The sequence below is a fragment of the Callorhinchus milii genome, unplaced genomic scaffold (assembly GCF_018977255.1).
Source record: "Callorhinchus milii isolate IMCB2004 unplaced genomic scaffold, IMCB_Cmil_1.0 Scaffold5, whole genome shotgun sequence".
Classification (NCBI taxonomy): domain Eukaryota; kingdom Metazoa; phylum Chordata; class Chondrichthyes; order Chimaeriformes; family Callorhinchidae; genus Callorhinchus; species Callorhinchus milii.
This window is the reverse complement of record NW_024704746.1, coordinates 17200349-17215013: the sequence shown is the minus strand read 5'-3', so window position 1 is coordinate 17215013 and position 14665 is coordinate 17200349. Positions and strand designations below refer to the sequence as shown.

At 37.0% G+C, this 14665-nt stretch overlaps 1 protein-coding gene across 1 annotated transcript in view; it reads left to right on the top strand.

Annotated features, from left to right (window-relative positions):
* LOC103174799 (collagen alpha-1(XXIV) chain) overlaps positions 1 to 14665 on the top strand; it is a 129472-nt gene that overhangs the window by 83187 nt on the left and 31620 nt on the right. The window contains exons 27-33 of the mRNA XM_042334983.1: positions 3167 to 3220; positions 5691 to 5744; positions 7642 to 7695; positions 8127 to 8180; positions 9981 to 10034; positions 10884 to 10928; positions 11036 to 11080. Of these exons, the coding sequence (XP_042190917.1) occupies positions 3167 to 3220; positions 5691 to 5744; positions 7642 to 7695; positions 8127 to 8180; positions 9981 to 10034; positions 10884 to 10928; positions 11036 to 11080 (360 nt within the window). The remainder of the gene's footprint in view (positions 1 to 3166; positions 3221 to 5690; positions 5745 to 7641; positions 7696 to 8126; positions 8181 to 9980; positions 10035 to 10883; positions 10929 to 11035; positions 11081 to 14665) is intronic.

Sequence of the window (14665 nt, the reverse complement as noted above, 5' to 3'; positions counted from 1 at the left end):
TACGGCTTTAAACGTACTTTTGGAACGTTGACAAAGGCATGTGGTAACTTTTATTTAGTTACTCTTTTACTTTTGCCATTGTTTCCTGTTTCCCATATGTTCTGGATTCGTTGGTTTTTTTTAACAATAACAATCCTTACATTTGGTGCAGCGCCTTTCACATCATGACGTCCCAAAGCCCTTCACAGGATATACTGTAAACACGGGTCAGTGTAGTGGCTATGGAGTGAGGGCACAATCTTTTATTCCAATCCTTCACCTAATGGTTTGTATGAAAGAAATGCAATGCTTTGGACCAGATCCATAATTGGGGTTTCTCACTGAGAACTTGAGGTAAGGGGCAGTCCACATTGGTGTGAAATGAAATGGAACATTGTGGATTATAAGATGCTAAAATAAATACAGTATCTGCAAGCACCAACTTGATCGTTATTCAACCCAAAGCAGCAACAATTCAACAGATATTCATGCAAAATTGTCAAAAAGCAGTTTGTCATTTTAGAAGCCAGTAGATGATAAATTACTTCACATTATACTGTCAAATCAAATTTCATGAAGATCACGCAACATAAAATTATTTACGATTGCTATTAACAAATTGGAGCTAGCAGTCTTTTTTATGGGGAACACGTTAAGGATACTACTGGATATAGAGTACAAGATCTTGATATCTTGGTGCTTTGACCATTTGCTCTTTGTAGTTCTTATTGGACAGATAACCCATGATAACATTCCAATACGTGACAACTAAAGTGCTGTTGAGACTTCTGCTAAATTGCTTGTTCTCTGCTCAGTCAATGAATCATTGAAATGCAAAATGCAATGAGACACCGTTGATGAATTTTATATCAATTGCATCATTCACAATGAAACATATTTTGCGAATATGCTTTTTTTTGCAGAAACAAAAATGTTATTAAGAGTTGGATAAGCAACCGACATTTCAATAACATTACATAAACTCCTGAGATTTCTTGGGGTCAATCTTTTAAGGAACTATTTGTTGAGTTGATGACAAATTGATATTCTGACAAATCCTTCAGGTGGCCAAGTTAAGTGGTTTGTTGCATGAACAGATATGAGACTGTGGCTTAATAACTGATTTATACTGTGTGTTTCACAGTAGTTTGTTATAATCCGCACAGTGAATTGGCATGAAAAATATGAGGACTAAGCACAGCACAGCTTAGTTAACAGTTGAGCTAAATATTGTAGGAAGGTAGCAGGTGGAATTGGAAAGGCCAGCTGCCTCTCCTACATTTGCTCTGTACTCAGGATCTAAGAATGCCCACCAGATGATACTATTTATTTTATTATGAGCTGACTGGATATTAGCCAAATGCACATTGCAATGAATTTTTATTGGAAACGTTCATGTGTATGCATCTCTTTACATTCATGGCAAGTCTAAAAAGTGCAGCTTAGACAAAAGTTTTAAATAAAATTGCTGGCACTGAATGAGGTAATGCTGAGTGATCCAAAATGTTAAAATAGAATCCGAGAAGCTGAAAAAATTGAATGGGGTAAAACGTTTTAGAAATTGTCTGGAAATAAGGTAGAACATAAAGATGGCCAATTGTGCGATTCAGGAAAGTATTCATTGTTTAAGTATGAATAGAGAGCTAATCATGCCCAAAGAAAGGCTCCAAGAATGAACATTTATGAGGAACTTGCACAGTACATTTATAATGATGAAGCAATGAATATTGTGATGTGTGGTGACAAGATGTCACTTTCATTCCAAGTCAGGAAAAATATGTCTAATTTTGCCATTCTGCACTTTAATACTGCTTATTAATGGGTGTTTATATTTTTTTAAGAATCATTATAACGGCAATCATACGATTGAACATCCCAAAGATTGAAGCCTTCAGAGAAATGAGTCCTGTACAATTTACATCTACCATGTGGGTTCATTATGATGTCTGAGATTTAGTTACATGGAAAATGTAGCAGCAAATTGATCTCACATTTGCATTCAATGCCAAAATACCTTATGAACCCAGAGTTAGTCTGCGTGCATGATTTGAGAGATTTTGAAAAATGGAAACATTCAGGGGAGTTTTAGCAGAGTGCAACTCTCTGACTAAGGCTGCTGTGGATTTAAAGTATAAGCAGTTAATGCATTCGTAAAGCTGAAGCATGATGTATGGTTTTAGTATTGCATTGGTTTGACAAACCATGGATACTATTTCATAAAACATCTCACAATTGGAAGATGCTGTGTGTTAGAAGGTTGGCCTTTCTCCTCGGGTAAGTTGGTTTGATTCCAACCCAGACTGATCTTAGGAAAGACCTTTCCGAAAATTCCAGAGGCTCTCAGATAATTCTGTTTAGTTGATCTCATCTCAGTTCCATGTGTTCATCACTCCAGCACAAATCTTCCCATAATTTGGCAATCCCATTCAAAGAGTATCACAAGGATATCTGGTGTTGGAAATCGAAATAGAAGACTACTTAGTAATGTTAAAATTCTGAGGTTGAGGTTAAGACACATTCTTGGGTTACAATAGAGTGGCAAAACAATGCTCATTCTGCGCTGGGATTGTTTGAAGGTGGTCATGGATGCAACAAGGACATTATTCAACTATTTTGAGTTTGAACTTTTTGGTCACCACTCACTAATATTTTAATAGCACTCAGCTACTTGGTCTGCAAACAAATAGGTACAAGGGCTGATTCTCTTTACCAAATCACTGCGATGTGAACCGATTAACCACCTACTCATAGCTGGGAGGAGGCAGGAAACCAGGAATGTTAAGTAGAAAAATAATTTAAAAAGCATTTAAGTTTTTAAAAGAAATTACTGTCAACAAATTGTAAGGAAAAAAAGAATAAGTCAGTGAATGTGAAGAGAGAGGGAGGCCTTATCATGCACATTTTGTAGTAAGTATTCATCAGGACATGCTGGGCTAGTTTCAACTTGATTGTCTACAGGAGAGAGGGAAAATATGCTCCAGTGCACTAACTGGAAGGTTAGCCAAGAGGTGACCCTGGTTTGCGGTGATGCCTGAAAGCCTGCAATTACAAGGGTTTAATATAATAAAAGCACCATAGTTTTGATGCCCCTTTTGTTTACATTGTACATTTATTGATGCTTACAAAATGCAATGTTAACCTTCAGTGAGAGGCTCTAATTTTAATTGATTTCTTTATCTCTTCACAGGGTGCTGTTGGTTTACCTGGGCCTTCTGGTCCCAGTGGAATACTTGGCGAAAAGGTAAATCTATCTTGACATTTTTACTGTTTGAGTAAAACGCTTTTGATTCCTCTTTAAAAGTAAGTTATTTTCCTTGGTTCAGACAGTGTGAGATACACCAGCTGTGAGCAACTATTACTAAGGGAGATGTGCACCTGCGCTTGGAGCAGAATAATGAAACCCATCTGTCTGCCCTTCTCATGGCCCAGAAATAAACAGTGTCACTGACATGTCTAACTGTAGTGTACCTATTCCCCTTTAAGTGTTGTTACAAACTCTCATTCTTATCCCTCAATAATAGCGAATTGCATTTGTATAGCGCCCTTTCACAAGAAAGAATGTTTCAAAGTGCTCAAAAATATTGGATCTTGGGAAATCAATCTTAATTTGGAAATTGGTTTTGCACAGTTAAAATAAAAGAACCATCTTCTCATCCGAAGGATGCTACCTCCAACAATACAGCGCACCCTCAGGACTGCATAGGAGTGTCAGCCTAGACTGTAAGTTCAAAGTTTCGATGTGGTCTTGAACCCATAACCTTCTGACTCAGAGTCGAGAGTGCTACCAACTGATCCAGGCTGAAACGATTATTGAAGATGCCTGGAGTCCATGGTACCTGATGTCAGTTTTCTCCAGACAAGAAAAATCCCTTTACAAAAGAAATCCTATAAATCCTTTGAGCTTATAAGTTATGATTCAAGTATTTTACAACCAGTGACCTGGAGATACCTTTAAATAAATTCAGAATTGTGTCCTTCAAATACAGTACCAGCACAAAAATTCCTTTGCTACATCAAAATTTAGTTTATGCGTAGCCTGGCAATATGTATTGCATGGTTTCTGTTATCTTTCCATATGTTTACTGAGTCACAGCAGGTGGAGGAAAAGCAGCTCATTGATCTTATTCAAGAATGATGAGAGGGAAAGTTATTATTTGTGTAAAGTTGCTAGGTAAATCCACAGGGATTCATTTTAGAAATAGAAATAAGCTTCTGGTGTTCAAATTATTTGCAATTTACGTACTTTAGGCAGATGTTGATTGTATAACTTATCAAAATGTGGCGTGAAACTGCGCCACAGTGACAAATCTAAGGTTTTAATGCCAGTTTCTCTTGGAAACAGATGTACCCATCTCATACTTGAATGTGATCTTTAAAGAATCCAGATAAGTGTACATTAGAAAATCAATATCTCCAGCTGATCTGACATTAGATCCAATCCAGCAGCACCATTTGCTAATTTATTTTCAGGCTGCAGTATGCATTTAATCCATTGACAATTTTTAGTGTTAAAACAGGAAAGCTCATATAGTACAAGACGATTTGCATGAGATTGTCTGCATATCTTGTAGATAGTTTCGACCAAGAAATGAAGTGGCTTAAAATGGTTACATTGTATGAAAGTTGTTTAAATTCCTTAAAAATACAGAAGTGTTAATTCCCTGGCATAATTCTGTTCTGTCTTCATTCCTAATTTAGTACAACCTTAACCAGATGGGTTTAGAAGTTCAATAATGTAATCACCAGGAGAACTGCCAAGTTCACTGGTATGAGACAGAATCAGATCTTATCCTGCAACATTAACCTTTTTAAATGTGGACTTTCTAATTTCAATTTTAATATAAAATATTAGTATGTTATAATATACAAAATATACACTCAATTCATTTACAGTATATTCAGTGAAGCACTTTTAGATGTCTCAAAGACGTGATAAGGCGTTATATCAAATGCAAAGATTATTATTGTTATGTTAATAGTGCTAGTTTGGAAGGATGTTAACATGATCACGCACATTATTACATACACCAAGTCTGCACAAGATGAACTGTCAGAGATCTAGTTAAATTCAATCATATTTTAGTGTTTTTCCACTGAAGTTACCTACAGTAATTTCATAAATTCGATCCTGTTTATCATAGTCAATGTTTTGATTTACTTAGAAAAGCAGCACATTGAATAGACAAATTAAAAAAAAACAAAGTGCAAAAAGTTTCTTAAAGCGTCACACAATTGACGAACACATATTTCTTTGCAAGGTGTTCATGAGGTCATAATCAGTTTACATCTCAGAAAAATTTAATTTTGCACCAAGCATAAGTACACAGCAGAATCACAGTTGTACATCTGTACCCCTTTTCCCCAACCCGAAAATATGATGGACTAAGTTCAGCAAGCTACCTTTACCACATCCGTGTTAAATGATTTCTTCCAACAAATAGCGCCTTTCGATGACATAGAGAACTTGTTCTTCAAGACATTTTTCATGAAGATCAAACACCTTCCACCTTATGTGTGAAGTGGGTTCGCGTCGAAACCAAGAAATATGCAGAAGAAAGCAGACCGCTCTGCACTTTATAACGTTTGGTTTGATTAAAATTGTGATGCAGTTCATGCATTCTACTGTTCAAACTATAAGCAAATGATGGATAGATGATAAGTGTTTGTGCAGAGCTTGGCACCTAGTTGTTTTATGCGTTGTCATTTTTCAGGGTGATCGAGGTGATCCAGGCCCCTTGGGTTCTCCTGGAGAAAAAGGATCCATGGTAAGCAGTAAGTCAGATCTATGTTACTCCAGGTTTCTGTATATCACATCTGAATTGTTTAGCACTATTTTCCATGAGTTTGGCCGTACAACCATAATGCACTTTTATAAAACGGACCTCAGAATCTAACCAGTACTTTCCACGCACCTCCTGACACGATTGAGATTTCAGACAATTGTGGACTTAACCTTTTGAGTGCTGAGTTTTTTTTCAAAAAACGTCTTCAAAACTGTGCCACCACCTCTGTAACGGTTTGGAAGTAAATCATAGAAGCTGCATCCAGTAATTTCCTGAGTGAAAATCATGGAAACTTAGAAAACGCATAAAGTTTCTGAATTATTCAAATAGAGTAAATTGTTTTTTGTTTTTTTTGTTTTGGTCAGATGTGTCATTACACTCCCCCAGATTCATTATGATTCGCTGACATTCATTTACTGTGATTGGCCAAGTGTCCTGGGTCCTTAAATTTGGATCCCAAAGACTCAAGCTGGCTTTGTCTATTAATAACTGTTCAGTAAGATTCAGCAGATTTATTGCTGGAATAGACAATGGCGACCTAATTGAATGATGAGGCACAGCCATTTGGAGATCACTTCAGTCCGATGGTAATAACTTTATGAACAAGGTTAATCGCGTACTCGAAAGTGCAATATTGAACAATCTGACATGTCTTTGGGGGCTGACGGAACACTTAAAGCACAGCCCACCTGTCCCCATTAGCAGGCACTGCCATAGTCCTACAGAAAGCCAGCTGAATCACTTTTTATACTGATACTTTTGATCCGATTTTACGTCTTACCAATGGTGGAGAGATAACTGATATCCACCTGAAACCACAGAATGAGAATTGGATTGAAGTTTCTATTCGTATCTGTTTAGGAGATGTGAGCACCATCTGGTGGTTAACAGAGAGGCTGCAAAATTCAGAGTTCTCTCATGGTTTGATACCATCAATTGTCGCCTGAAATTCTTCATGGTCATAAATTTTTCATTAGCCATAGCCTTAAAATTTAAGATTATATAGAATTTTTGTACAGTTTGAATGTACAGGTTTAATATTTCTGGGATTTCGAACAATATCTGCCAAATCCATAATTCTACAAGGTTCTCTGTACCATCATCTGAAAGTTACAAATTCATGCAAGTTCTGTGACATTACCTGGGACTTGTTCAACTCTGCAGATACCTCCCAATACACAAATATCACTGAGACTTAAGATAAAGAAATATCACAAAAGCTGAAGAACATATTTGCTGGGATTATATTATTAGTATTAACTGCATGAGTCGTCTATCAACTCATGCTCTTGCACTTTCTCTAAATTTCAAACTGGTGTTTTAGGATCCAGTTTATAGATTCTGTGTCCTATATAGATATATAATAATGTATCTGGCAGATTGGCAGGTAAGTGTGGAACAATTTTGCATTGAGTAATTGATCCTTTTCAATTCCAAAGTTATTTTTTTTCTTGAATAAGGTGCCTGGCTGTGTCTGGCAAAATGAGATGGTGCAATAATTCAAGATAATCCTGCAGATCTAGATATGTCCTGATTCATGCAAGCATAAATCTGAGTTTGAAATGTTGCATTGTGCTTGGTTAACCCCTTTACCTTTATCTGATGAGAATGCTCAGTGGTAGGAGATTCTTATTAAATTGAACACTTGCATCAAGTTTTAAGATAATTTTGCTTACGAGTGCTTTATTTGGAGAAAATGTTAACGCATTAAGACAAAAATAGTTTAGTTGGAGCCAGGGAGCAGCAATTAGCTGGTTTGAGAAATAAATGATCACATGAGATGTCACTTCGAGGATGTGATCTAATGGAAAATGCTGTGGATAAATTTAGCCCTGTATTCATTCTGTCTCTCTTTCTTCCACTGTGCTTATTTTTGCAGGGTTATATGGGATCTCCAGGAATCCCTGGTCCAATAGGGCTCCAAGGGCTACCAGTAAGTCAACGTTTTGTAACTTTACCGACGTTAACATTTCTTACGTACATGATCAAATCATTCCAGAATGACGTGATTATCTGATCCAGCCTGCACTTGTGAAAAATAAGTTCCTGTTCTTTGTTAGATTTTTTTTGTGGCATTTGAAAAATTTCCTCACTCTTTTTATACAATAAAAAGACATATCTTTTGTAACTGTAGGGATTGAAACAAAATGCCAAGAGCACAGGTGTACAGCTTATTCTCAGGCTACTGCCAATACCTGTGACATCAGACTTCCCCGGAGGCTGCCTAGATATGACCCATTCAATAACCCTGAACAATAGTTCAATAGTTCAATAGTTGTAGCCTTGATTATCCAATCCAGCTGTAAAATAAAGCTTAAATGTTAAATTGCCTCTTATTTGACATTGCATATCATTTTGTTGTAGGGTCTTCCAGGAGGACGAGGATTACAAGGCCCTCGAGGTCCTAAAGGGAGGAGGGTAAGTGACCTAAATCCTTTTTTATTTTAATCTTCAGCCTTAATTTTAAAGTTCCCTTTTATCAGCTTTCTCTCCATTTTCCAGATGAATTTTTTGGCACTTCTCAGGATTCCAAGTGTGTCACTGGCTGCTCTCTTCCTCTTGGCAGTGATGTATAACAACATAATAATCCTTGCATTTGATATAGCACCTTTGATATAGCATCTTCCAAGACATCTCAAAGCGCTTCACAAAATATACTGTAAAGTGAATTGACTGTATATTTTGTGGGCGAAACTGTATGTGGCAGGAAAATGGGTGTTGTCATTTCAGTTACTTCTGCTACTTTAAGAAAGATTAGAAATATACAACAATAATTGTGTTTGGTTGTAGATGAGCATGTTGGGTGCAAGAGGTTGAAATGTACACAGTAGGATTACAATTGGCTTTGTGCACCGTATTGGTTACTATGTTCACTTCAAGAAATAATGCAGCAAATGTGNAAAAAAATTCTAGAGTTTTGGGGATCAGGGGCAATTTTCACAATTTTAATAGTACTTTCTCATGTTATATTCATAGTAACATGAGACATCCAGTTACTGATTTCTTGATGAGTAGATTGATTGGAGAAATTAATCTATCTTAACTTTGCAGCATTAGACAGTGTTAACATATGCATAATTAACACAATGTTAATTTGGTCTAACTATTGCTTGAACTATCTACTTGAATTAAATGTTTTTTTTAAATACAGCAAGAGGAGGCATACAAGGTGTGAAATTCTGTGGTCTAAAGTTATTATCTATAATGTTGGCAGATGTATTGCACAGTGGAATATTATGACGATATCAAAAAGTAGATGTGACTGAACATCTGCTTCATCATGTTGAAAATCACTAGAGAGAGATGTTAACAGCAATGTGTTAAATGACTCCTGCAGTGTGCAGTGAACCTTTCAATCAGAATAGTTTAGCACAATCTTTGTATTCTGTTAAGACTGAGAATAAGCTTTTCTGTTAAACATTTGCTTATTTATTCTGCAAGCATCCTTTTATTTCAGGAAGTGACTTTTTTTTCTCTATTTTAAGTTAGTTGTACATAGACCAGCTGCTTCTGACTAATTGGGATGATCCACACAAGGTGGAGCTTTTTGGACAAAGAACAATAAGGAAGTGAACATCAAAATTTAAAATAAATTGTGTGATATTTCACAACTGCCACGATTTTATGTTTTTGCACGAATACAATATCTACACATTAGCTTAAAAAAAGCTTTTACGTTTTTTTCAATATTTTTGAAATATAGTTATTCATTCTGGAAAATTCGTGGAAATTTTCTTGTATCTGGAATGGGAAGCGCAGCCTCTCCCTGGAAGGACGCACCCTGATTACCCAGTTCGCAAGAGCCAAGGCTTGGGGGCCCAAAGTCTGTGTGGTGGTAGCCTAATCGGAACATTGGTTTTGAGATAATGTCCAAGATTTTCCACCAAGCAAGAAAATGTGCACGGGAGGCAGACATTATTTACCCGGTGCACCTACATTTTGGATCCAAATTACCCAATAATTTACTAAAATTGTCCAGTACAATTGCGTGTCAAACCACGGACACATTGTGTTGTCACCAAAGGAGCAGTGTCATAACAAGTGCATTTTTATTAGCATTGAGCCCTGTGTAGTGACCTTTTGTACACCTTTTACATTTACTGATTACTTTTAAAAACCCGCGTCATTAAGATGTACCGTAGTACTTACGTAAGAAATTATCCCATAGACGATCTTGGTAACTGTGGTGTTTAACAGCAATGTTGTAACGACTTTCAGGGACCACGAGGTCCAGATGGTCCTTCAGGAGAACCTGGGTCACAAGGTAACAAGGTAAAAGTCAAATTAGTTTTGCTTTTGTTTCCCCGGAACATTTCTGACTGCAATTTCAAGTGACTCATTTAGATTGGAGTTAATAAGTAGAATGGAAAATAATCTGGGCAGGTTTCAGTTTTTAGAGAGAAAAAAAAATTCTGTGTTTCGAACTGAAAATGTCAGCTTTTGTATCAGATAATCAGTGGAGAGATGTGGCAAGCTGCCAGCAAAGCTGACACTCCAGGTATAGCAATGCTTCATTCGTACCAACATGTATTGGCAGAGGCTGCACTGTCAACCACATCTATTTGTGTGTTCTTTGTGGCAATGTTCCAAAACGCTACAATTTGCAAAGCTATTGTTGTAAAAAAATGTTTTGTGTGCAGAGCCAACAAGACAGTTTAATATTAGTACTTAGGGCACTTTAGCTTGCGCCAGTGCTGGTAATGGCATATTACCTTCAGAAGTATTGTATAATTTAAATGAGGGACTTCACCCTGCCTCTGGAGGTAACAGTGCCTGGTACACCTGCTTGTAAGTACAGTGGCTGCTATGTGGTCCAGGCTGGACTGAGCTGAAACCATTCTGCTGAACTTACCCCAGACATTATGAATGTCCAAGACCAGAAAAAACAGTCACAGCTTAGAAGCTGCTGTGCACTGCATGAATTCGCAGTTTCTTCCATGCATTCACAAGTGTTGTGCCCCCACAAAGTAAATTGGCAGAATTCCAAGGCATTGTCTGCCTTAGGCTTTCTTCTATTTGATTCACACTAAATTAAGCATTAATGCAAGTGTTGCATGTCATTTCCTTTACAACCTTCGAGGTCTTCACATCTCGTACATTAACAACATATTTCCTTTCCAGGGAGAAAGAGGCGAACCTGGCCTGAAAGGTGAAAATGGACTTATTGTAAGTATGAAGCAAATCTACCAATAGAGATTGACATTTAAAAATATCCATCAACATCTTTGGAAGTCTATCGCTCTGCCTGACATCATGTAATTTCTCATCAATAGGGCAAAGCAGGAAATCCTGGAGAAAGAGGCATTCAAGGAGCCCCAGTAAGTATAACTTTACCACAAGATATAAGCAGAAAATGCATGAACATATACATAATCAATACCTGAAACAGTAAGTTAGGGTAATTTCAAGGGTCGCCCTTCATTTGGCTGGAACATCTCCTTTAAATTGGGATTGGAATTGCAAATAGGACAGGTCCAAGAATTCAATGTTATCAATGTATTCCAGGTACAATAGAAATGTTAATGCGCACAATGTGCTGACTCCAGCCACTTTTTCTTATCGTTATCCTCTACTTATCCAAAACCTGCTGAGTTAATACACAAGCTCCCATAGGACCAGAGAAGACATTTATGGGCTTCCATAGATTTTATCATAAATTTTGGTTGATGAAGGTTAGGTCAGTCTGAGCAAAGCCTTTGCAGCTCCTATACTCAAATCCAACATGGTCTAAAGAGACTGAAGTCCTTTTATACTACCAAGGATGGATCCAATCTTTATAGGTATCCTTGGCTTATGCCGACTGAGTATGGGAACAAGCAAGGTATTTTAATAATAGCACATAGCAGCCATCAAGAGTGGAGGAACCATCAGCAGCAAAGGGTCAATGGGGAAAATGGTCATCTGGGCTGCATTTTGTTTATGATTCTGCGTATCCATCAACTGTTCATTTATAGGGACAAGGTAAAAAATAATGTTCGATGATTGCAACTTAAAATAAGCAATTATATTTTTCTTAAGATCTTTAGATTAAAATCATTTCAAAAAATTATTCTTGAGTTCTAATTTGTTCTGAGCTTTTGGAGCTCAGAATCTTGACAGAAAATCCTAACTCTGATGTTGTTTTCATGCTTTAATACTTTTGCGTGTTCTGATTCCTAATCTTGCTTCCCGTAGCCTCAATGTTACAGTCTCCTGCTCTAATTTCACACATACAAACCTGATTTCACCTCTTCTGGCCTTTAGCCCTGATTTATTTGTTTTTCGCTTCACCTTTACCCAACCAAGCTTGTTGCATTTGATTCTGAATGTACAGATGTCTGCTTCCTCATCATGAGTCTTTCAAGGCACAAGTCCTTATTACAGTGAACAGAAGAGTATGACAAAGGAAGGGTGCAGCAGATTATTCCTTTAATTATTTCATTGATAATTTTCTTAAGAACAAAATGTTTTTGAAATTTGGACAAAATATAGATTGCTGTTAGCACTCACCGAAACATACCACATTGTACACCACTGTGTTCAGTGGAGAATCAGTAAGGGGGAGAAAATCAAAAGAAGGACAAAGGTAAAGGTTATTTAGAAAAATAGTAAAAACTGACAGACAACACTGTTCTGCATATTCAGGTGGAATCCATTTCCGACAATAACCAATATGACTACTAAATACTACTCATGCACCTAGCACTCTATTTATCATTAGTCAGTAATCCTGAGAAGATCACTGCTTGTGCTCATGAGATCTGTTTGGCCTAGTGATGCAAGTTCACACATTCCAGGGGATAGTAACATTGAGACCCTAGGGAGTAATTTTCTACTTGTTAAATTTCATGGGATTTTCCCATTATAAGCACACACCATCAAAGTCCATGGATTTACCGGCAAATAGAGAATTACTCCCTCGGGTGCTCACACACAAAATCCAGATTTACTACGGCTCAGATGAGAGACGTGATCTGGAATTTTTCATTCATGATCAGTGGAGAAATAGTCCATTTGTGATCTCTGTGCAGAGTGTTTTATTCTAATTCTCAAAAGCAATGTTGGAAATAAAGATTTGGCTGTGGATAGATTCAAAGAGTATTTTCCAAGTGAAATATCCGAAGATATTTCTCCTGTGCAATGCGAAGGGAAAAGTATTAATGATCCAAAATCCCCATCAGCAGTTTTGCTAATCTCTTTTTGTTTGGGTCCGTGTGCACAGTAATGTTTTATGTAACAAGGGTTCAAACCAAGGGCAGCACTTCACTTTTATACTTTTTTTTATTAGAGTCACTCATCAGGCATAAGAATTGGAATACCACATGTGATATATTGGAAAAATAGTGTGTGTGTGTGCGTGGGGGGTGGGGGGTTACAGATGGTATTTCTGTGATCTCACTTTATTTTTAAACAAAATGCAAAATAGTGCACCAGACGTGATCTTGGAGATTATTTCTTGCTGGCCATTGGGATCAAGTTTGGTGTGTGGTCTCAACCAGCTTATTCCTCCTGAGTTCTGTAAGTAAGTTAGAACAAGATTAGGGATGATTTTGGTTGATTTTGCTTGTTTGGAATGTCTATATTTGTTTTCAAATGTGCCAAAGATCATAGATTTGATTGTATCAACAAATGCGAACATTTTTATCAGTAAGAATTAGCATTGCTGAGTACATTCATCCTCCCGCACCGACATCAGAAATATACACAAAAAAACTACAAAATTTAAAAGCGATTTCTTTTTTTTACAAATTGAAATAAGTAAATGATCATCAGGTTTGAAGCTATTGCTTGTGTACTCTTTAATTGGGTGTATGATATGATTTATTTGACAGTTGTTTTTACACAAATTCTTTACACATGTAACTTTAATGCAGCACAGATTTGCAAATCTGATAGGAGAGAAAGGCCATGTTGAACATCCTACTCAAATTTTTAAACACATCACTTGTGGCTGACTTCCGAGGATCATCAAGTACTTGAGAAAATGATAGTCACCACAGCACAGAGCTTAAAGGGGAAAATCAGTAAATTTTAAGGATAGAAAGAAGTAACTCAAACCATCCGGCCTCTCTTTGCCTCTTTTGCCCAAACTAGGTGCCGAGTTTTGTGTCACGGTGATAGGTTTTCAATCTCAATGCTTGACTGTGTCATGTATTTATTAACAATGGAAAGGCATCTCCATGACAGTTTTACAGGACTGTAAAATTAAAATTCAAACAATGGGTTTGTCAAAGCAGCATTTGGAAGGGTTTAATTTTTAAAAAATAGGATCAAATACTTGGAAATGACCGCAGGAACCAGCTTTAAAATAGCGAGGGGTCAGTATATTGAGATACAAGCCTGTTATTTTGGAGGATCTTCAAATATTTAGTTTTCTGGATGTACTTTGGTTTTAGATAAACAGGAGAATTCACCATGTAGAATAACTGCTTAAATGCAGAATGACCTGTGAGACATGACGGAAGCCTTGTTTGTATTTAAAAGGCAGTTTGCTTTAGCAAGAGTTCATCGTTCTTTTGGAAAAAATGGGCATCACATATTACTGTACTTCATAGTGAACATAAAATTTCATTACACAGCAAATAATCTTTCCTGCTGATTAAATGTCACCCATCGGGCAGGTTGAACTCTGGCAGATGGCTTTATTCTTCATTGTGAACAATTTTCAGATTTGGTGCTTTTAAAATGAATATTAATACTTTCCTGCCTTTGTATTCAAGTTAGAAGAGTTCAAAATGGATTTGGAACTGGTTAATTCCACCACCAGGAGCTCAGTCACACTTACAGCTGTTATTTCCATCTGTCTTGAGGAAGCCTCACTGTCTGGTCAGGCGATCGCATCCCACTCACACTTCAAAAGGTCATCATGAAGTCAAGTGTTTACCATGATGTTAACAAAGATGACGGTAATAAAAGTGAACTCC